The sequence below is a fragment of the Pelodiscus sinensis genome, chromosome 1, assembly GCF_049634645.1.
Source record: "Pelodiscus sinensis isolate JC-2024 chromosome 1, ASM4963464v1, whole genome shotgun sequence".
NCBI classification, from domain to species: domain Eukaryota; kingdom Metazoa; phylum Chordata; order Testudines; family Trionychidae; genus Pelodiscus; species Pelodiscus sinensis.
The window spans coordinates 319,574,370-319,597,265 of NC_134711.1; the positions used below are offsets into that span (position 1 = coordinate 319,574,370).

The following is a 22,896-nucleotide window of genomic DNA, read 5'->3' on the forward strand; positions in this document are numbered from 1 at the left end:
ATCCAGAATAACAACAGGCGGACAGCAAAGGGCCAGAGATGGGGACCAGGAGAGTTATAACCCCACTGGGACAGTAGGGGGTAGGAGTGGAAAAAGGGATAGCTATCTGCTATATATTTCAGAGAAGTTTGTTTGTGTGTCTGTTTGTCTGTGTTTCTGCCTGCGCCCCAGCTGGGGGACATGCACCCCTTCCCCGATCGTGCCAGCTACAGTGACTATGGAGAAGTATTTATCAAGCTCCTATGGTGAGAAAGGGTTGGGGTTATCCTTTCTCCCCAGGGCAGCCTGCATACTGAACCCCTCATCCCCAGCCTCACCTCAGAGCAATGACTTAAATAAAGAAAAACAAAACTTATTTGACGTAAGGACTCAAGTAACACCGGGTAAATCTTCTAGTGTATAAATATACCAGGTGGATTCTGGATTTTTTCTGTTTGAATGAATTTGTTGTTGTTCTGTTAGTTGTCTCTCGGAGCCGAGGAAGACATGTTGTGAGTTTCATTTATGGAAACGCATGTGGCTCCGGAGCCCAAAAGTCAAAGCACACATGCGGGTACAAATAGGGCATGGGACACCAGTTGTCAGGACAGGAGAGAACACAGCTCTATGTCTCCAATGAGGTCTTACTGTGTCCTCACTATCCATGCTCCCATTACCAACTTGCTTTTTTTGCACAACATAACCTGTGCGTGAAAAATATTATTATAGTGGGAAAGCCTTTGCACAAAGACAATCCCACTCAGAAGTCAGAATCCAGTGACATGCAAAAAATCGTTACTTCTGGAGACTGCCTCGGCTGCATTGGATGGCCATATCACCTTAAATGCTCTGACATGCCCCATGCACTCCATAATGTGCTGCTGCAATGCCTTCTCAGCCATTGAATCATAAAAATTTCCTCCGCCTGATCCATCGAAGCAGTCTTCGCATGCTGGGATGAGCAAGTCCCTAGCTCACCGAGGGTTTCAATCCCATCGGCTACCCTCACCTGGTTTAGCCGGCCTGTGAAAGCCATTGCACGGGGTTTGGCCGCTGCTGCATGCAAAGCAACTACGTGGAGCCACAGGTGAGAGCTGGGTAAAAATCAATAAAGGATGGGCCACTCCCGAAGAAGTGCGACAAGCCCTCCTTTAGAAGTACTACCCCATTACAGAAGTACCATGCAACCCCATACACCCCCTTGAATGAATTAATTTAGTAATTTTATTATTCACTGTTATTAGTTATTAGTTATATATTTATTAAATATTTGTATTTATTTATTTATTACCATAGCCCTGGGATCCTGTTATGCTAGGCATTGTACGAGCACATTTGTATTATTTTAAAGTACAATATACTTGGCAAAAACATTACGACTGTGACGTGGGGTCTATTTCAACTCAGATTGCGAAGGCTTTTTTGTCATGACTTAATTTTTCTAGCCATGAAACCAACAAACTTTAAACTTGATTCAAGGATGTCTATAAAGCGATTTGCACTCTCTGGAGGGAAGCGGCTGCAGAAGGGCAAGTTGATATACTATGTTTGGCTTTCCTTTTATTTTGGAATCAGTCAGTGTTCTGTATTCTTCATGTCTGAAGTGATTTTCTGAGCCTTGTCATTTGAATCCGCTAAGCAAGACAAATCCAGATTAAGGTTTCTTTTAAGAGAATTGTTAGAAAGAGCCTCTGACAGATGGAAGCAAGCAGAGACCGTTAAACCAGGACTCACATTTCTTCTGACAATTTCAAAACAAGGACATAGGAAATGGCTGTCTATGTGTAGGATGTGATGAAATGGGGCTTTCCCCCTTGGTTGCATCTAGACTGGCAAGTTTTTCTGCAAAAGCACTTGCTTTTGCGGAAAAACTTGCCAGCTGTCTACATTGGCCGCTTGAATTTGCGCAAGAACACTGACGATCTAATGTAAGATTGTCAGTGTTCTTGCACAAATACTATGCTGCTCCCATTCGGGAAAAAGCCCTCTTGCGCAAATGTATTTGCGCAAGAGGGCCAGTGTAGACAGCTAAAAACTGTTTTGCGCAAAAAAGCCCCGATGGCGAAAATGGCGATCGGGGGGCTTTCTTGAGCAAAACTGCATCTAGATTGGCACGGATGCTTTTCCGCAAAAAGTGCTTTTGCACAAAAGCGTCCGTGCCAATCTAGACGCTCTTTTCCGCAAATGCTTTTAATGGAAAAACTTTTCAGTTAAAAGCATTTGTGGAAAATCATGCCAGTCTAGACACAGCCCTTGTGTTTTATGTGAGCCTATGCCTTACTGTTTGGAATGCATACTCTGTGTACTTCAGTTTCCCTGTGTATTACACCAGTGCCTAGGTGGTGGGGAAAAAGAGGTGTGACTTTGCTGACACTCATGGGGAAGTTGAGGTGGTTCTAGCTGCTTGCACCTACCGTGCCCATTGTAACCTGAGACTTTGCTTGGAAAGCAAGACAAAGATGAGGAGAGAGGCAAGTATGGCAGCTGGACGCAGGTGAGTCTCTGCTGGTTTGGGGCTCTGGGGAAGGACCAGGTCTCTGTCTCTGGGCTCCTTTCTCCCAAGATGGACTTTATTAAATGCTCCTGCTTTCTGTGCTAGTGAGCTCTGCTCTGAGTTCTGGTAACTAATAAGCTTTATGATCTCTTCTAGACAGTGCTTGGTCCTGCCGTGAGGGCAGGGGACTGGACTTGATGAGCTCTTGAGGTCCCCTCCCATTCTAGTGTTCTAGGATTCCAGGATTCTGTGTTACACACTGGAGGAGAGTCACTGCTCACTGTGGAGTTGAGGTGCCCTCGGTGGTGAACCTAGGGTTGGGGGAGCCTAGGTCCCAGCCCACCCCCAGGGCTGTCCCTAAGGGGGTGCAGGGCCTGAGGCAACCCTCCCACCGCAGGCCCAGCCTCTCCTCTGCTCCCCCCACTCTGTCTCTTCCCTAAGCCTCAAACCTGCTGCACTCCTGCCACACCCCTTCCCGCCCTTGCATCACCCCTTTGGCCCCTCCCCCAAGCAACGTGGCCCGGGGGATCACTCGGGGGCTTGGCGTGGGGCAGCAGCAGGGATTGCCACAACCCCCCATACCAGTGGGATTCTGGCCCTCCCAGGCCGTTGTGTCTCACTTCTCCCAGTCAGTCGCCCCAAACCATCCACAGAGTTGCCAGGTGTCCGGTATTTGCACCGTCTGTCTGGTAGAAAAATTCAGAAAATACCGGACACGTGCAATGTCCCGTATTTTCTGAATTCCACACCGGACGGAAGCCTGGCGGGGCGGGGGAGCGACTGGGAGGCAGGGGCAGGGGCCGTGATTGGCGCTGGCAGCCCTGTGGTCACGTGCAAAAGCCGGGTGGGACAGGGCAGGGGCCAGGACTCCCAGCCACTCCCCCGCCCGGCTTTTACACACAACCAGAGGCTCCCAGAGCCAATCGCGGCCCTGCCTCCCACCTAGGAGACTCTGGTTATGTGCAGAAGCCGGGGTTATGTGCAGTGACTCCCAGCCCCGCCCCCGCCTGGCTTCTGCTCGCAAAGGGAGTGCCTGCTGGGGGCGCGGCCCAAAGGACTCCGGCTGTGGCCAGTGGCTGCACCCCCTCCCCACTGCCAGGTCTGCTTCCCGCCCCCCTTCCTCTGGGCCCCCCTCTCCTCCCGTCCAGCCTCGCGGCCCCCGACCTCCCCCAGCTCTGCTTCCCGGGCCCCCTCCCTGCGGCCCCCGGACACCCCCCCGCCAGCTCTGCTTCCCGCCCCCCCTCTTCCCGTCCCCCCCTTCCTCCCGTCTAGCCCCGCGGCCCCCATTCTCCCCCAGCTCTGCTTCCCAGGCCCCCCCCCCCGCGGCCCCCGGCCTCCCCCAGCTCTGCTTCCCGGGTCCCCTCCCTGCGGCCCCCGGACACCCCCCCCGCCAGCTCTGCTTCCCGCCCCCCCTCTTCCCATCCCCCCCTTCCTCCCGTCTAGCCCCGCGGCCCCCGACCTCCCCCAGCTCTGCTTCCCGGGCCCCCTCCCTGCGGCCCCCGGACACCCCCCCGCCAGCTCTGCTTCCCGCCCCCCCTCTTCCCGTCCCCCCCTTCCTCCCGTCTAGCCCCGCGGCCCCCGACCTCCCCCAGCTCTGCTTCCCGGGCCCCCTCCCTGCGGCCCCCGGACACCCCCCCGCCAGCTCTGCTTCCCGCCCCCCCTCTTCCCGTCCCCCCCTTCCTCCCGTCTAGCCCCGCGGCCCCCAACCTCTCCCAGCTCTGCTTCCCAGGCCCCCCCCCCCCGCGGCCCCCGGCCTCACCCCCGCCAGCTCTGCTTCCCGCCCTGCCCCCCTCCCAGCCAGTTCCGCCACTCCGCCCCCGCCAGGTGTCTGTTTTTTTGGCACTCTACCTGGCAACCCTAGACAGGACAGCTCTGCTTACCACTACTGCTCAGGGCCCCTGTGGGAGCCAAGACCCCACACACACTGTAGGGGCAGGACACCCACCCCAGTGGGAGGCGCATGGCCTTAGCCTTTCCCTCCCCTTCCATCTCCCGACCTGAGCACAGGGAGCGATGATGGGCAGTGTGCATCCCCACCTGGGGTTTGAGTCTAGGATTTTGGTTCAGGCCCATCTCCGGTTCCATGTAGTTTTGATTATTTGTATTTGTTGTTGTTTCACAGAGTTTCTTTTTAATGCTCCAAGAAGCCAGTTTGTGGGACCAAACTAAGACAAGAGCTGATCTCTGGACCATAATTCAGTTGCTGGTGGGTAGCTCTAGGAGGAGATAAGGCCTGCCATTGCTTTCAGCCATTAACGGCTCCCTGCTGCAAGAATGCCCATGAAAAACGCAAAGCAAGCACAAATGCTGAGCTCTGGGCATTGATTTAGGTCCCTGTGGTACCCAAGTGCACAGCCCTGGCTTTGCAACTGGCCTGTAAACAAACCATTTATAACTGTAACCCCCAAGGAGATTGCTTGGATTCCCGGGGCCTTGTCTGCTGGCAGCTCAGGGAGAGGCACTCTGAGTTTGCCTTGGCTCCCCCTCCCTACCAGGGCCAGAGTCTGCCCGGCAACCCACAGGGAGTGAGATGCCCCTCCCAGGGGGAAGGAGAGACCATTGTTGAGGGGAGTCTGGAGCCAGCCAGGAAAAGGGGAGGACTGAGTGTGTGGGAGCTAGTAAGCCCCAGGCCTGCATGCAGGGTTCCCCCTGAGAACTAGCCTCTAGGGACCTGAAGGCAGGATCCCTCAGCTGGGTTTATGTCTCCACTGTTGATTCCCAGTTGTGGAGTTTGCTGGGAGGTTTCCCCAGCCAGGCTGAGTAGGCTCCAGCTCCCTGGGTGAGAGGGTCACTGCATGGTCAGCGGGGCTCTAGCAGCAAGTTCAGGGCTGCTGCCTGCGGTGTGGGTCTGAATGCTGGGCTGGGAGGCTGTAGTTTTGAATTTTGGTGCAGTTGTGTGGTCTGCATCTTGAGCCCTGCACCCCTTCACGGTGAGGGGAAATTCTGGGACCGAAGCAGCCTGGTTCCTGCTTGAAGAGGACCCCTGTGAGAAGAGAGCAGCCCTTTGCAGAGACTGAGTCATCTCTCAACCTGAGGCTCATTCATGGAGTGTGTGAGTGCACCAATTTTTAGTTAGTAAGTCAGGGAATTTGTTTGGGGATTTTATTACCTGCAGCCTATTAAACTGTGGAGGGATTTGCTGCCTTCTCCCATTTGTGAGTCCCTTGGGCTGTACTGGACCTAGTCAGCCCCACTGCTAAACCACTGCAGAGAAGGATTGTGTGGTCAACAGTCATCAAGGGCCCCAACAAAGTACGCGTACCAACGGGACACTAACTTCACAGTTGCAGGGCACCGGTGACCCTAAAAATAATGTTTTACCCTGTTCTGTTATAATTGTCTCCTGTTTAATATAATTGTGTTTATTATAGTGTATGTGTTTGTGTTATTTTCTGGGAGTCTCCAACTATCTGGCGAATACGTGGGGATTATCCTGGGCTAGAATTTTCCTCCCAAGCTGCCCTGGCAACCCTGCTAGGAAGGAGTGAGGGGGGTGGAGGCACCGCCAAGTACATTAATCAGAATAAAATTGAGTAGGTGGCGGGATCCAGAAGAACCCAGACCTATCCATCCGAACCTGAAAGGAGATTGGCTCTAAAAGAAGGTAACCAGGTGGAGAGGGGGCGCTACATAACCAAGGCTTTAATTCGCTTCTGCTCCTCCTACTCAAACCTAGAGTCACTCCCACTCAGCTGCTGCCCTGTCCACTTCATTGAAACCGCCCTCCTCAGGGTCACTGCCTCTTCTTGGCCAGGCCTAGGGCCTGTTCTCCATTCTCCTCCTCCTGCTCTTGTGTTACCTTTCAGGCTCTGCAGGGCCAGGACATAGCAAGCCCTGGCTTGAGGAGAACCCAGCAAACAGGTGCAGGGAACTGGCTCAGCTAAACAGCAGCTAAGGATTGGCTCTGCTTCCCAGAGGGATCCAGCTGCGTAAGGGAGGGAGAAACACGTTCCTGGATAGCACCACCAGCGGCAGGGTGGCATGGGGCCGGCCACCCAGCTCTCTAGTCCCCGAGGCTAAGGAAAGGCCAGGACCCTTGAGCTACTGAGGGAGGAAAGCAAAGACCCTGCAGTCTCAGTCCAGGTCAGGACTATTTATTGGTTACTTTTAAACACTGCTTGTGGCAGAGGAGTAAAACAGCCTGCGTGGAAGACTCAGGGAGCTTTGCTCAGCTCTGGCTGTTTTGTCCCCAAGCTGGAGGCCAGACTGCACTTTGATACTTTTGCATGCCGCCAGGCCCTGGCCTGTCCCTGTGTGCCCTTCGAACTGCCCCCTCTCTGCTCATTAACAGCCACCTTTGGCACTTCTTCCCCCCTCCCCTGGTGTTCTTGTGGGGTTTGTCCTTGGCCAGCTCCGTTTCTCCTCCCATGCCCTCTCCCTGGGCGACTGTCTCTCCATTCATACGAATTCAGCAATCCTGGCTGTGCAGAGGACTCACAAATCTCTCTCTCCACAGCTGATCTGTCTCCCTCCATCTGGTCCTGCCGCTCAGCCTGTCCGGCTCCGGTGAAAACTGAGCTCCTGAGGTCTATTTCTATTCCCCCAGCCTCCCTAGTTGCTGTCACCGTCCCACGGGCCACCCAGGCTTGTAGCCTGGTGGGGTCATTGGGCCATTCCTAAGTCTGGCTGCTTCCTTCTCCACAACATACTAGACTCTAGAACTTTTTCTCTGTCCCAGTGTCTGCAAAGCTTTATCCAGGCTCAGATTATCTTCCACTGCAGCCTCCTCTCTGGCCTCCCTGGTAACAACACCCGCCCACTTCAGGCCATCCCAAATGTAGCTGCCAAAGGGCCTTCCTTATGTATGGATCTGGTGATGTCAACTCCCCACCTCTTCACTAGGCCCACAGCATGCTACATTCAAGCTGCATGCCTCATTCTTGTCTTCTAGGCCCTGCACGACACTGCTTTATCCTGCATCTTGGGCCTTGTCTCTTCTTATGTCCCTCAGACTCCACTCTATCAATGGCACTGGCCTTGATGCTCTGTAGCTGCAGAAGTCAGACAGGAGATGGTCACAGCAATCAAGCTGAGAAGCCACTGAGGCCTGGACAATGGCCGTGACGACAGAAAACACAGGACAGATCGCGGCGCTAATATGCAAGAAGAAACAACAGGGTTTAGTAAACGCGCCGATGAGAATGGATAGGGATGGGAAGTTAAAGGGTATGTCTACACTGCAGGGTATCCCGGAAGAACTCCGCTGTGTCCAGGGAACGCGTTTGCTCTTCCGCTTTTTTTTGCAGAAGTGCACAAGCGCTCCTTCGGAAGCTCTGTCTTCCTCATTCCATGAAGAAGAAGGGATCTTCCAAAAGAGGGGGATTTTCTGAAATTTGGCCCAGTGTAGATGGGCCAAATTTCAGAAAAACCTCTTCTGAAAAAAAATTGGAAAAAGCAACTCAAAATGTGGAGCGCATTTTGCGTCGTTTTTTCTGAAAAAAAGCTGTAGTGTAGACCTAGCCTTAGAGAGTAATTTATTTTTCCTGATACATCTCCCTGTGGCATGTGGGCAACCTTGTTTAAGGCCCGAGCAAGAGAGTTATTAATAGAAATAGTGCACGCAATGATGGCAGATGACCTGCTTTATTTGGCTGGATTAAGCATGGGATTACTGGAGGAGTGTTTAAATGTTCACAAAGCTCTGCTGCTTTTTCCCATTGTTGTCTGTTGTTTCTTCCAAAGAGGAGAATTTTGTGTAGTTATCCAGCCTCGGAATAATACCAGCTGCCATGTGATCAGAATTTGGAACGAGCACAATGAAAATGAACAGTCCCAAGCATTCCCCATTTAGAAACGAATCTGCCGTTTTTTCCCTCTTGTGCTAAAAGAGGTGATTGCTGTTTCATTAATAAAAATCAGCGTTACAATAAAAACCTTTGAGAGCATCCTGACTGCTTTCCATATGGCTGAGGGAGGAGGACATGAAGAAGAGGGAGAGGTGATGGCTGTAGAAACCATGGGGAGCTAGGGACAATGTCAAATAATCTGGACAGATGGCTGATGGCCTCCTAAAGATTACTCCTCATTCCCCAGCATAAAACTTACATGGTGCTAAATCTCATTAAGTGTTGCATTTAATAAAGTTCTGAATATGAAGAAGCAGCTAATTAAAGTCCCAATTACCTGCCAAATGTGCCCTTTAGAAACATACTTCCTGTCTCAAAGAGCCCCACCCTCTTCATCTTCTGTCCATACTTTCTCCTTAAGAAAGTGTTTAGGATTAAACGCTTTGTGTGCGTAGCACCATTCACTTGGACTCACGGGGCAGATTCTCTTGTCTGTTACATCGGTGCAGCCCTGTTTAAATCAGTAGGATTGCAGCAGTCGGAGAGAGAAGGGAGTATGGTTTTGTAGTCTCACAGAGTGTGTTTCCAAAGGGATTTGGGAATGTCAGCATTATCTTTTTTCCTGCATTCATCCCTATTTCAGCAGACACGACACATTCCGAAAGCTGGGAGGGTTGATAGTGGTTAGGCTGGTAGACCTGGGCTCAGGACTCTTGTAGATCTATCTAGTCCTAGCTCTGCCACAAACTGGTTAGGTGACCTGAGGGCAGATCACTTACAACCTGACTTTTTCCTTTCAAGGTGCAGAATGCTAGCAGCTCCTATTCAGTGGGGTTGGTGGATGCCCAGTGCTTGTAAATATTAGGCCTATGTACCACTCCGTGCCTCAGTTTACCTCATATGGGGGCAACAGGCTCAGTATCCATTTCATCAGGATGTTGCGAAAACTGCTCAATGAATGTTAAGAAAGCACTTGGGAATCCTTGGCTCCCTAGACGGTTGCAACATAGTATGAAGAAATGTGAGTACTATGCCAACCTGCGAGCGTTGCCAGCTGTACCCAGACCTAACATCCAGCAGGAGCTGCCTCAGCTGGGATCTCAAACTCTTTGAAATGCACCCTGCCCTTTATAAAGGCTTTAGTCTCTTTAATGCCAGTGGGATACAGCCTTCATGGATGGCAACAGTTCTCTTTGTTACAGAGGGTCACGCTGTGATACCGGGAATTTGAACCTCCTAGTAAATTATATTTAGTGCTGGGAGGGGGGGAAGTAACCCCAAATGTGTGTAAGATACAGCACCAAATGAAGAGACTAATAAGCATACATGTCTGCATCAAAATTACGTTTGAAAACTATAGCACTTTACACAGCTGAGATTACGAATACACGTCACTTTATCAGGGCATTTTCTCAGCTCATTGGTGACTGCTCTGAGCTGTCGCTCACGATAGATGCTTGGCTTGACAAAGCCCTGGCTGGGTTGATCTAGTTGGGATTGGTCCTGCCTTGGGCAGTGGGCTGGACTTGATGACCTCCTGAGGTCTTTTCCAGCTCTATGGTTCTATGATTCCTATCTGCTACTTTGGTATGATTACTGAGTATGTCTACACTGCAACCAGGAGGTGTGACAGCAGCAGGTGCAGACAGACCTGGGCGCAGGCCGTTCAGCTATGTAGCCAGGGTCCTGGGCGGGCAGGGCTAGCCCATGCAGCCACCGCTGCTGCAGCAGTTATTACTCAAGGTCAGTTACATTGCCAGCTAGAGCAAAGCCAAGTCTGCTGTGTGTACATGTGCTGCAATCACGCCTTCTGATTGCAGTGCAGACAACCTCTGTTGAAGCCAACCAGGTGACCTTGGGGTGAAAGGCCTTATTGCCTATCTTGATGCTGAGGACACTGGCCTCTTCACCCTTGCACTTGAATTTTTCCATGGCTAATCTATGAAAACGACACCTCCTTAAAGTTATATTGAAGGGAGGGTCTTAATACCACTGCCCAGAAACAGTAGTTTTACCCATGAAAGCTCATGATCCAATATATTTTTGTTAGTCTCTAAAATGCCACAAGACCACTCATTGTTTTTAAAGTTACAGACTAGCTCAGCTACCCCTCTGACACTTAACAACGGTGATGTCGCTCTTAAGGCAGACGTAGTAACAGGAGTTTTTCTAAAGGGGAATTTGAATATTGATGGGATTTTTATTTGACAGTCTCTTACCTAGTGCTCATGACATTCTAAAGTGTGAGAAACTGGAGAAGGTATCTTATGGTTCTAGTGTAAACTAGAGATGGGCCTAAATTCAAACTCTGGATCTAATCACACACCAGTGTGGGGGAAACAGACCCCAAATTTGCAGCTGGTCCCTAGCTTTCTGGAGGGCTGAATCCAAACCGCAGGTTCTGAGCGTTCCAGATGGTGGAGCTGAATTTTGTGTCTTGGTCCCATCCCTGAGTTTGGCCAAAATGGGGTGGCCTGGTTTATATAAATTCCAGATGCTTGTCCTCTGGGACATTGTATTTAGTTTTATGTTCCTCAAAGAGTTTGCACAGCTCTTGAATATACGTCTGATGTACTCGATCAACTTCTTCTTGGGAGGGGTTGTGCTTCTTTTCCACCTTAATCGGCTTCCCAACTGGAAAACAAAGGCATGAACCTTAGGAGAGACCAAACCCCATGTGCTGGGGTATCCAGATACCACCCTCATTTTTAACACCAAGCTATGGCTTCTGCAGGCAGGCCCACCAACATGGGGGAGGGTAAAGAAGGCAGTTGCCCTGAGACATGGTGATCAAAAGGGCTCAGGGCTTCCAGCTGTCACCACTGCTACTGTAGGAATGACAGTGGCTGGAGCCCTGAGCCCTTAAAACCATCACTGGAGCACCACATGGCATGCTCCTGGTGGCTCTAGGGCAGTGTTTCTTAAACTGTGTGGTGAGGCAGTCGGACGTGTGCCGCAGAGAACAACGGAATTCAAAATGGCCGCCCTTAAAGGGGGCAGGTGACCTTTTTTTTTTGCTCAATAACTTCCCCCCAATCCTTTTTTTTTCTCAGTAACTTCCCTACCCCCCACCCCCAACCTTTTTTTTTTTTTTTTTTTTTTTTTTTTGGTGTTTCTCCATTAAAAAAAATGTATCGTTTGGTGTTGCTCGGTCTTAAAAAGTTTAAGAAACACTACTCTACGGGATACTAGTTGCCTCTAGCCCTGCCCCTTCTACCAAAGGCCATACCCCTTCTGGGAGCACAGAACCAGTGTCCCCCCACACCATGCCCAAAGGCCTGACAAGTCTGTCAGTCCCCCTGACCTGGAGGCCGCAGGTTCACGTATGCAATGTTCTAATCAAACAACACTGTAATTAGGGATCAAGATGCAATATTATATGCTAGGGACTTGCATTTGGGAGGTGGTGGGCTTAGCTGACAGGGCATTGCCCTACCCTTCACGAGACCTAGGATCTAGTCCTGTCGCTGTTGGGTGACCTTGGGCAAGTCTGGTTGCTTCTGTTTTCCTCATCTGTAAAATGGGGATAATGACACTGATCTGCTTTTGTAAAGCATTTTGTGATCTAGGGATGAAGAGTGCTAGAGAAGAAGTAGGTAACATCATCTGTAGCTATCATGAGATGCTAAGGCTGACTGTCACCACTTGAGGGAAATTAGATGCCGTGTTGGAGCTCCTATCAAGCTGCCCAAGCAGCCCTCACTGTCACTAAGGTGGAACAGCTCTGGAATAACTTTTGTTCTAAAACACAGGGAAAAGATGTCAGCGAAGCTACAAGATGCCCTTGCAATCTTGGCTCTTGCCCAAAGAATAGCCATGGGAACACTGTGGCTATCACCAAAAAAGACTCCTCCCCTTTACTCTTAAGCTGGATTTGTCTACACGCCTATTCACAGAAAGCCCCGGGGGGGTAGACATAGGGCAGAGGGAATGTGTCTACACTGCAGCAAAACATACATCACTGACCCACATTCAATGACTCAGGCTGCGGGGCTAAAACACTGCAGTGGACACATTTGGGCTCAGGCTGCAACCCAGATGTGGGACCTCACCAAAGAGGAGGTTTCCAGAGCCTGGGCTCCAGCCTGAGTCCGAATAGCTACTCTGCAATTTTAAACCTCCCCACTCCCCACCCCCCAGCTCCAGCCCCAGCAGCTGGAGTCAGTGGACCCGGGGCGGGTGTTTTATTGCACGTCCACAGATGCCCAGTTTTTCAAAAGACACTTGCCATGTTGATTGCTTCCATTTCTGGGGCCCTGTGCAGTACCATTATGTTGGTGCCCTTATGCCCAATGGCAGCCTGGGTGGGTGGGTGCCATAATTTTTTAGAGATGTGGTTTTATAGCCTCAGAAACACACTAAGGAAATATTTTTAAAGCACATTTTAAATTAAGCTCCTGTCGATTAACACGGTAAGTTCAGAAACTGATCGTATATATTTGGGGTTGGCAAATGCCTGTTAAATGGCTTCAGTATCACTTGAATGGCTTTTTCACAGGATCAGTGTTCTGCTAATAGCTCTGGTAGGCTTTGTCACTTTTAAGTTAACTAGATCCTCTCCAGAGGAAGCAGAGTCACAGAACAGGAATAGGGAGAGGTGAGGGTGGGAGTGGTGGACATTAAGACCCAGCAGTGCCCCATATTTTCAGATGCCCTACACAGCTGCATATTCTGCATATGGGTAAGGACGACTATCTGCTCACCTGCTGAAAATCAGGCTAAGTCACAGAGCTATTTTGAAACACCTCGATTCATTCCTCATATTTAAAAATCTGCAGCTTAAATGATCTGGCTAGAGAGATTAATGCTCAGATTCTCAAAGGTATTTAGGTTCCTAATTTCCATTATGATCAATGAAAAATGCGGACAGGCCTAAGTGTCTCTAGCAATGAGAACAACAGGCTCTTCCTCCCCGAGAAGCAATTTCCAGTGGCACAGGGCACCTCTTTAGAAGACTGGAAGACCTTGGGGTTATCTCCTTCTCTTCTGAATTTCAATCTAATTGTGTTTGTCAGGTTGCAAAAGGTTCCTATTGTTTTAGGTAGCTGTCCATCTGTCTAATTAAAGGCCCTGAAAATACACCTGTGAGTGCAAGTAAACCCATTGAGAGGATCCAAACAAACTGTAAAACAATTAGGAGTAATTGCAGGCTGTCAAACCCAATCAGCACCAGTCAGCCTTGGTCTTCTCAGCCTCTCTAATTAGACTAACAAATGTTGGCTGTGCTTAGTGGGATCAATACACAGTTGGCAAAAGCAGATGCAAAAACCACTGGGCTCCGTTGGAATTTGGCTATACACTGACTCCCATGCTAGGAACCACCTTTCTCTGCAGTTTGTTTGCCAAGACCCAAGCCCTCAAAGCTATGGAAGTGCCTATTTCCTACTGGGTCTTTGGGGGGTATTTAAGCAGCTCTAAACATTGCACTGCTCCTTTTAATCATTCCTGTAAACTCTGTAGGGTTGCAGTTTTGTACTGTCTCTGAGCTGCTGGTGGAACTGGCTTGCGGACACTGAAACGATTAAGTCTACTGAGGATGACACAAAGTCCTAGCTCAGTTCAAAGCTGAACCTAGGCAACCTGGACCCAAAGTGCAGCATAAAGGGAGCTTCCTCAGAGGCACCTTCCCTGTGCACGTGGGAAGCAGCTGGCTTTCAAGTTCAGATGAACGGGGAACTTCACACCATATGGGAGCTATGGTTTCAGGCTGCCTGCAGACTCAGGTAGACATTGTTTGTACTTCTCACATGTGTAAGCATTTCTTTCCATCCGGGAGCCCTAGACATATGCCTGAAATGAACCATGGTTTAGTCTGTGTAAACTGGCAGAAAATCCTTAACTCCCCCTGGAGAAAGCAAGGGAAAGGGTTGTATGTCTTTGAGTAACAGCACCAACTGGGCTGTGCTGGGGTGATTTAGCATAAGCACTTCCCCTTCGACAAGGCTGTGTCGAAAGGCACTACCTTTCCTTAGGCGGGGACGTGCCTTTTAAGAATCTCCGAGTGCAATCGCAGCAGGCCATTCTGAGCCAAGGACCCACTTACCCACGGTGAAGATGGGCCGTCGGTATGGGAGCAGCCCTAAGCTGTACTGGAACACGCCCCGGGCATGGAACAGGGGGAGGGAGATGCCCATGATTTGCTGAAGACGGTGCTGCATCCTCCTCAGCCAGGAGCCTTTGGGGTTGTCGACCTGGTCAAAGAGCTCATTCTCTCCAAAGGAAAACACGGGGACCAGAGGAGCCCTGCAGAGGCAGAAAGGGGACGTGTTGGGCAGCTCACGCGCCGCATGCCAGCAGACACGGCACGTGAGGGGAGGCTCTTTCTCTGTGCATGGCCAGGAGCCAGCAGAGTTCGGCACTCAGCAAGAGCTCCCGCTCTGCCACTGGACAGGAGCTACGGTGAAGGCTCTGCCGCCGCCAGGCCTCCTCTGGGAGAGCAGCTCTGCAAGAGCACGTGCTGGCATGCAGCGGCCCTGCGAGCCTATCAAAGGGGTCCCCACCTTGCTCAGAGCAGGCAAGCTGCCCCTTCCCACAGGTGCTGGGCAGGGCTGTCTAGGGAGTGTTTTCAGAACACAATGCTGGCCTTAAGCATAAGCAAAGCCAATGGCCACTTGGGGCCTGGTGCTAACGCCCACTGAAGTCAATGAAGAGATTCCCACCAATGTCATCAGGCTTTGGAGCTGGCCATTAGAGGTACCCTGTCCAGCATGAGTCCAGGTCCTCTCAGGCCCAGCTCTCCTTGCGGCAATGGAACTAGAAGGGGAATGGCCCTGACAGCAGGCTGCCCTCTTCTCCTCTAGCAAGGGGAGCCAAAGTGGCCTTGTTTCCCTGCCTCCCTCCACCCCCCCTTTGCTCAGGTGTAGGCCTGGGAGCAGCGACAGGGCTCACAGCAGTACCCGTGCTCGATGGCCACTCGGACGAACCCCTTTCGGTTTTTCAGCAGTAGGGTGAAGGCTCCAGGCCGCGCATCCAGGGCCTCCTGGGCCCCTCCCACCACAATGGTCAGCATGTTCCCACCTCCCTTTCTCCTCAGCACGTAGGAAGCGCTGTCTTTGTCTGACGGGATGAGGCCTGGGTGGTGCAGAGATAAGAAGAGACATTTGACACTAAGAGCCTCACTTACCAGGGGCCAGTCATTCACACATCACTACTTGAAGAGCTCCACCAAGGTGCTTGAAGGCACTTCCTCCTCCTCTCTTCTATAGCACCAGGAGCTGAGACAGCCCTTTCCAGCCCCACAAGCCCCCAAAGGCGGACAGTCACAGGGTGAGATGGTCTCTTTTAGGGAACCTGGGCTCTACCTATGACAGTGACCCAGGGCCTGGGGCCCGTGCAGGAGATGTAACATGCATGGGATCTGTCCCTTTCTCTGTGACGTCGAGGTCACGTTTCTGTCTCACTGATGTAAATGATTTCTCAACAACAGAAGTGTGGGCACCACAATGCATGGCGTGTGATGACTGGTGATAGAAGGAGTGATATCCCTCAAATGAGGACCCTTGCCGACGTAGATAAAGCCCATTCCCAGCCTTGAAAAATCTCCAGTTTAAATAAGACAAAGCAAAACAGAGGCAAGATCTGGAGCCTGGCGTGTGTGTGTGTGTGTGTGTGTGTGTGTGTGTGTGTGTGTGTGTGTGTGTGTGTGTGTGTGTGTGTGTGTGTGTGTGTGTGTGTGTGTGTGTGTGTGTGTGTGTGTGTGGAGGGGGGAGCAGAGTAGGCAGTTGCCATGGCGCCCAGAGATTTCAAAGGGCCTCAGGGCTCCCACCCGTTACTGCTGCCACTGTTAAATTGCTGCTTGAGCCCCATGTGACATGCTCTGTGCGGCTCTGAGTGTTAGAGGGTGGGGTGTGCTGTGGTCTGGGGGCGCTAAGGGCTAGTCGCCCCGGCCTGCTTCTTCCACCCGAGGCCCTGACCCTTTTGGGAGCACAGAGACGGGCCCGACACACCTTACCCAGGGCCCCGTGGAAGTTGTCACCTCCCCTGCCTGGGGTCCTACCTCTGCAGAGGATTGGGGTTACTAATGGGGAGGAATAAGGGGAAGTGACTGCCTGGGGAAATGGGTTTTAAGCAGGGACTTAGAAGTGAGTGAAGGTGTTTGGCAGATGTGGTCAAAAAGACTGTTCCTGATGCAGGAGGCATCATGGTGGAAAAAAAATACTTGCATGATTCTTAGAGAGAACAGGCAGCGTCAGTCAAAGGAATAGGCTGAAAAGCAGGACTGTAACCAAGGCGGGACAAGCAGGGCAGCTGTCCAGGGTGCAAAGCCAGGGAGACAGAAAAATGACCAAAAAATGGGAGAAAGCACAAATATTTTCCAGGTGCTAAAAAGCTTAGTTATAGCTCATGGCAGTGAGTCTCAGAGCCCCATTGAACTGACACGGCTCATGCTGCAGGGCTAAAAATGGTCTCTTTCCCCCTCCATCCAGTGGGAATGTCTCCAGTGCTCTTTTTAGCCCTGGAGCGAGCACCTCGGTTAGATGAGACTTGTTACTGGGCCGGTGTTTTTTAGTGTAGATGTGACTTGTCGATTGGGAGCTACCTCTGCTGTATGATGGTTTGTTATTTGCATTGTGTCTCCCTGGCAGTAGTTTCTTTGTAAAAGCAGCAGCAGCAGAGAAGACGTTTTTCACCCCCTTTCATAGTAAGGGCAAGTTCTCACTATGTGCCATTTGGACATAAAAGAATTGAATTCTGCACCCAGCACGTGGGGGATTTAGTTTGCCCTTTGAAATCAGCAGAAGTGACGCAGCGATGTCCTCAGCTTTGAGAGTGGATGCGGTTGTGTCAGGTCTTGTTGGCTTTTCTTTCACTGTTTCGCATAACAAGCAACACACGGACAGAGTGATCTCGTAGCTGAGACACTTGGCTGGGACTCACAGATGGGAGGGGCAAATCCTTGTTCTGTCACAGATTCCCTCTGTGACCATGGGCAAGTCACTTAACCCCACTGTGCTTCTGCTCCCCCTCTGCAAAATTGGAGTCTTTGTCTTGCCTATTTAGACTGTAAGTTCTTCAGATAGTTTTTTTGCATGATCTGTTTGTATAGCACCTAGCACAATGGGGCCTGGACTGAGGACTCTGAGGATATGTCTAGACTACATGGCTCCATCAACGGAGCCATGTAGATGAGTTTACTAGACATAGCAAAATGAAGCTGCGATTTAAATAATTGCTGCTTCATTTACATCAAAATGGCCGCCGCACTGTGCCGACGATCAGCTGATTGGCACAGCGGGGTAGTCTGGACGCTCCGCAGTCGACAAGGGAAGCCTTTGTTGACTTCTCTGTTATGCCTCATGGAATGAGGTTTACCGGGGCAGTCGGCAAAGGCTTCCATTGTTGACTGCGGCGCGTCCACACTGCCCCACTGTCCCGCCAAACAGCTGATTGGCATAGCGTGGCGGCCATTTTTATGTAAATGAAGCGGCGATTATTTAAATAGATGCTTCATTTTCCTATGTCTAGTAAACTCATCTACATGGCTCCGTCAATGGAGCCATGTAGTCTAGACATACCCTGAGTGCTGCGGTAACACAGACAATACAGTATATAACATGAAAAGTTAAACCAATAACGTGGGGAGAGGAGAGAAGGAAGGTCAGAGCCTTTAAAGGTCTGATTGTTCCTCCAGCAGAGCTTTTCTTCTGTGTCCCCTCCAATCCTGGACTGTGTGCATGCTTATGGCAAAGCACATAGGAACCCAAACAAGGAATAGACTCCCCAGTGTGACTCCAAGGACCTATCTGTCACTATCACTGCCACTTAGAGGGGCTACTCATACCCTGCTCCCGCACTACGGCCTTGCTTACCTCCGCTCAGCAGATAGTCTCTGAAGAAGGGCGCTCTGAACCAGAGGTTCAGCATCATGACGTGAGGGGTTATCCCGGGGAACAGCTGCGAAAACCCCGTTGCTTCGGTGCAGAAATTGACGAAGGCACCAGCCACCAGGACGCCATGGGGATGGAAGCCGAACACGTAGTTCTTACTAGGATCCAGCTCTGCTGTCTTCACCAGCTGGAGACACAATTGCCAGTGGGCAGAAATTACACAGGAGCTTGTAAAACAGCTGCCAAAGCATGACTGGGCATTCGCCACAAAGAACAGTCGTGATTTTTCTTTGTGTGCAGCTAACTCCCTCCCACTAGGGGGTGCCTTCGGTAAGTCACCCTTCCCTCCGAAGCTCCCCGAGGCTAGAGAGGTTCACAAATTGTTCTCCTCCCCGTTTTTAAAACATTTTCCATGGTAAATGCCCCTTCATTCAAAACGGGAAATTTCCACCCAATTTCAGTTGCTATTTTTCAGGTTCCAAAAAAGATTTCAAGACAAAACCTGTTGAAGTTCTTGGAAACATTTCATTTGGGGGGGGGGGGGGGGGGGAATCCTTTACTGTTTGTCTGTCAACATTCCCCTCCTTTTCTAGTGGGAAAGTTTAAAAATGGAAAGACTGTTTCCCACCCCCCTTCTTTTTTTTCACCCAGCAATAGCAGGGACTACAGCCTGGCTTCTGCGGTGCAACCACATTTGTGCACTTGGGCCTATATCCTCAGATGTATCTCAGCATGGACTCCCACTGGAGTCAGTGGGTGCTACCAGGATCTGGGTCCTTGAATCCCCGGGTGGTGCGGTTCCTGTTTTGTTTTCAGGCCAACGCCCTCTGGGGGTAATGCTATGAGACAGCAAAGGATTATGGGTACAGTCAGAATTGCTAGCAACACTTCAGCATGCCTGACTTTCTCCTGCAGGGAAGGGGAGCTCTCCTGTTGAAGAGGGAAGAAAATGCTTTAACAAACCAGGACAAGGCTGAAAAATAGCTGCTGACATCAGCAAGTGGGGCTCAGCTGCTTCTGGGTTAGAAGCACTTTCCCTGGAGTCTCTTCTGCATTGAGAATTAGAAGTAATCTCTAGCACCAGTTTTTCTAGGGGGAGCGACCTGAGAATAGCAGTGCAGTGTAACCCAGGCTGGTCAGTGTGACAGTCTGCCCCCTTCTAGCAACAGCTACACCTACACCATCAGAGACTGATGAGTCTGCTGAAGCCTTGGCTAAGAGCTAGGCATCTTGTGGCTTATGCATTAAACTCCTGAGAGGCTAGATACAATCCTAGCTGACAATGACCAGGGTTTCTCAGGGCATGTCTGCACCACAGCGTTATTTCTAAATAGTGAGTGTCCACACAGGTGAGTGTCCACACAGAAAGCCCATTATTTTGAAATAATTGCAGAATAACAGGCTTCTTATTCCAGAATAATAAACCCTCGTTTCACAAAGAATAACGTCTATTTCGAAATAGTTATTTTGAAATAGGGTGCAAGTGGATGCTCAGCTGCTGTTATTTTGAAATAACGACTCCAAAGAGTCATTCAAAAGAATTACTCCCCAGTGCTTCCTGAGGCTCTAAGTCAAGGTAGCATGTCTTCAATAAGGGAGCCTGCCTCGGACTACTTTCAAGGCTTCCCTGTAATGTGGACATGCTATCTCAAAATAGTTATTTTGTGAGTTGTTATTTCAACTATAGTCTCAGGCTATGTCTACACTGCGCTGATTTTGCGCAAGAAATATGCAAATGAGGCTAAATATGGAATATCGCTGAGCCTCATTTGCATAATGAATGAGCAGATGCTTTTTGCGCAAGAGGCTTTTGCGCAAAAAGGAGCCGTCTACACGGCTCCTTCTTGTGCAAAAAAACCCCTCTTGTGCAAGAGCCGTTCTTCCGCATTTTTTTCAGGCTCTTGCGCAAAAAGTGGCGGCTCATTAATTATGCAAATGAGGCTCGGCAATATTCCACACTTGGCCTCATTTGCATATTTCCTGCGCAAAACCAGCACAGGGTAGACATAGCCTCAGTGTTACACAGGCATTGCCATAGGCACAGGAACTAGAGGTGCGGGAGGTGCTGTAGCACCTTGAGTTCTCAATCTAGCACCCAGGATCCTGGCTGCCTTCCCATGTGCCATGCATGGGCTCTGCTGTTGGCTCTGCGCATCTAGTTATCACCACAGCAAAAGAATACTGCTGCTGGCTCTGGGCCTGGAGTCCCGGCTGCCATCCCTGTACTCTTTCGAAAAAGGCTTATCTTTCCGAAAGAACTGCATCTAGACTGCAGTTTCACTTTCAAAATAGCTGTTTTCGAAAGAACGCCGTGATGCGGTTATGCAAATGAAGCATGGGAAATTCAAATCCCAGCTTCATTTGCAATTTTGATATGTCTCATTTACTTCCCTCTTTCGAAAGCGGGATGTAGTCTAGACATACCCATAGTGTTCTGGATAGACGCTGGAAAGTGCTTTGCTGGGCAGTCTTAGCGTTAAAAGTCACATATAGTTGCCTTGAGGGTCTAACTTTTATATGGGGTAGAGCCTCAGGTCCCCCCCTCCTTTCACCTGCTGGGAGAGTTTCAGGGACAGGGATATCTGACCTTTGAAGGGCATCCCTGTCCCACCACTTCACCAACGAGATCATTAGGAGGGAGTAAGAGTCACTGGACTATTTGGTTACAGCCCTGCTCAGCTATTCAATCTCTATCAGCATGGGGAGCTTTTGGGGACAGTAGGTCTGCCCTCTAATGACATTCTCCACCTCCCTCCCTGTCACTGCTAGAGCCCCTTGTGTCTGGGGCTGGCCTGGATCTGATAGCCACTGGGATGCAGAGAATTAGGGTGGGGTCAGTGTTCCCTCTAAGCTGCAGGGCAGCACAGCTTTACAGCTGAAAATCAGCCCGCCCAATCAGAGACCACTGAAAGAGAGAGCACGAATGAGTGATCTCTACAGCCTGATTTTGGCTCAGGCTGTAGAGGCTCATGCGCTAAGCTCCAGAGGAACCAGGTTCAGTTCTGCCTGTTGGAGCTACAAGAACATGTGATTTGATGGTGCAGTTCTAGGTCCCCAGACTGGGTGTTGGGTGCTCTGCTAACCTGCCTGAGCCATTTGAGAACATGGTTGCTTCCAGCCTGAGCTAGACTTGAGGAAGGGTAAGTCTTCATGGTGGTTAGACACTCCTACCAGCTGATTGTTTAATTGCAGTATAGATGTTCAGGGTCCTAGAGCCTGAAATGTTAACCCTGCAATTACACTGCCCCTTAGCCTGAGCCCTGTAATCCCGAGTCAGCCGGCACGAGGGACTTTAATTGCAGCGTAGTGAGGCGAAGATAGCTGCTGCCCCGGTCCCTGGGTCATGCAGCTCCACCCCCACTGGCTGCACAATTAGCTTTACTTACTGCCCAGCTTCATGAGCGAACAAGCCTGTTGTACAGGAGTCTGTGTGGGTATGTCTACACTACCCTGCTAGTTCGAACTAGGAGGGTAATGTAAGCATACCGCACTTGCAAATGAAGCCCGGGATTTGAATTTCCTGGGCTTCATTTGCATAAGCGGGGCGCCGCCATTTTTAAAACCCCGCTCGTTCGAACCCCGTGCAGCGCGGCTACACGGGGCACGAACTAGGTAGTTCGAACTAGGCTTCCTAGTTCGAACTACCGTTACTCCTCGTGGAATGAGGAGTAACGGTAGTTCGAACTAGGAAGCCTAGTTCGAACTACCTAGTTCATGCCCCGTGTAGCCGCGCTGCACGGGGTTCGAACGAGTGGGGTTTTAAAAATGGCGGCGCCCCGCTTATGCAAATGAAGCCCGGGAAATTCAAATCCCGGGCTTCATTTGCAAGTGCGGTATTCCTACATTACCCCGCTAGTTCGAACTAGCGGGGTAGTGTAGACATACCCTGAGTCTGGCTGCACAACCCTCTGCAAGAACCTACAAATGCACTGCAGGAAGTGGGCCTGTAACAGGCCTGAAAAGCAGGGGAGAGGCCTTGTTGGATGAGCTCAGGGAGGCTGGGAGAGCCCACTGCAGAAGGGTTATTCTCAGGGATCCATTCCCAAAGCCCTTGCACCTCCAAAGCAGCCTGGCCTATGAAAGAACCAGGCCCCGCCAGCATTATCCACTCCGCTGCCTCTGAGGACATCAGTCCACTCCGTGGTGCTATTCCAATGGCAGGGCAGCTAATTAGTCCTCCCGAAGAAAGTCAGACACAGCAGCAGGCAGGTCAAAAGAGTTGTTTGTTTTTTTTAATGGTGTGGCTAATTTTCCATCTGTCCCAGAGCATTATCGAGAGTGCACATATACCCAGTCACGCGCATCTCCTAACGAGGGGAAGCTGTGAACAGAATGCCCCTGAGCAGCAGAGCACAGGACATGAGGAAGAAAAGGGATCAGGTTGTTGATTTGCTAAGTAGCTAGCGATATTTCCATGATTCACTCAGTCTCAGGCCACCTTGTTTTGTTTTCTATTAGGATGTGCACTTAAATAACACCTTTCCTCTTCCCCGGGGAGCTTATAAATGCATGGAAGTGAGTCTAAGGGTTGGGCATCACTGAAATGTATTCCCCTGCAGGGGGAGTACAGGCAGTCCCCGAGTTACGCGGATCTGACTTATGTCAGATCCGCAGTTACGAACAGGGATTTTCTCGCTGATCTGGAAGCGCTGCGGTCTGGCCCGGGTCCTCCGCCGCTTTGCTCCGTGTCTCCCTGGTCTGCTGGGGGGGGGGGACGCAGCTAGTGCCCCCCCCCCCAGCAGACCAGGGAGACGTGGAGCAAAGCCCAGGGCCTGTGGTAGAGCAGGTGGGGCACTGCCGGTTGGTCCCG

At 50.8% G+C, this 22,896-nt stretch overlaps 1 protein-coding gene and 1 long non-coding RNA gene across 4 annotated transcripts in view; one reads left to right on the top strand and one right to left on the bottom strand.

Annotated features, from left to right (window-relative positions):
* The first annotated feature begins 2,159 nt into the window (after positions 1–2,159).
* On the top strand, positions 2,160–7,543 carry LOC112547513 (uncharacterized). Of its 3 annotated transcripts, XR_012900805.1 has the most exons (4): positions 2,160–2,766; positions 4,596–4,679; positions 6,930–6,999; positions 7,425–7,543. It is a non-coding gene; the product is annotated as an uncharacterized LOC112547513 (long non-coding RNA). The 3 variants fall into 3 exon arrangements; XR_003091275.2 differs by lacking the exon at positions 6,930–6,999 and having other exon boundaries at positions 7,365–7,503; XR_003091274.2 differs by lacking the exon at positions 7,425–7,543 and having other exon boundaries at positions 6,930–7,280.
* A 496-nt stretch (positions 7,544–8,039) lies between these two features.
* MOGAT2 (monoacylglycerol O-acyltransferase 2) overlaps positions 8,040–22,896 on the bottom strand; it is a 49,593-nt gene continuing 34,736 nt past the window's right edge. The window contains exons 3-6 of the mRNA XM_006133576.4: positions 18,069–18,273; positions 15,156–15,330; positions 14,303–14,502; positions 8,040–10,893 (exon numbers count right to left, since the gene is read on the bottom strand). Coding sequence (XP_006133638.2) covers positions 10,739–10,893; positions 14,303–14,502; positions 15,156–15,330; positions 18,069–18,273 — 735 coding nt within the window. The 3' untranslated portion in view covers positions 8,040–10,738. The remainder of the gene's footprint in view (positions 10,894–14,302; positions 14,503–15,155; positions 15,331–18,068; positions 18,274–22,896) is intronic.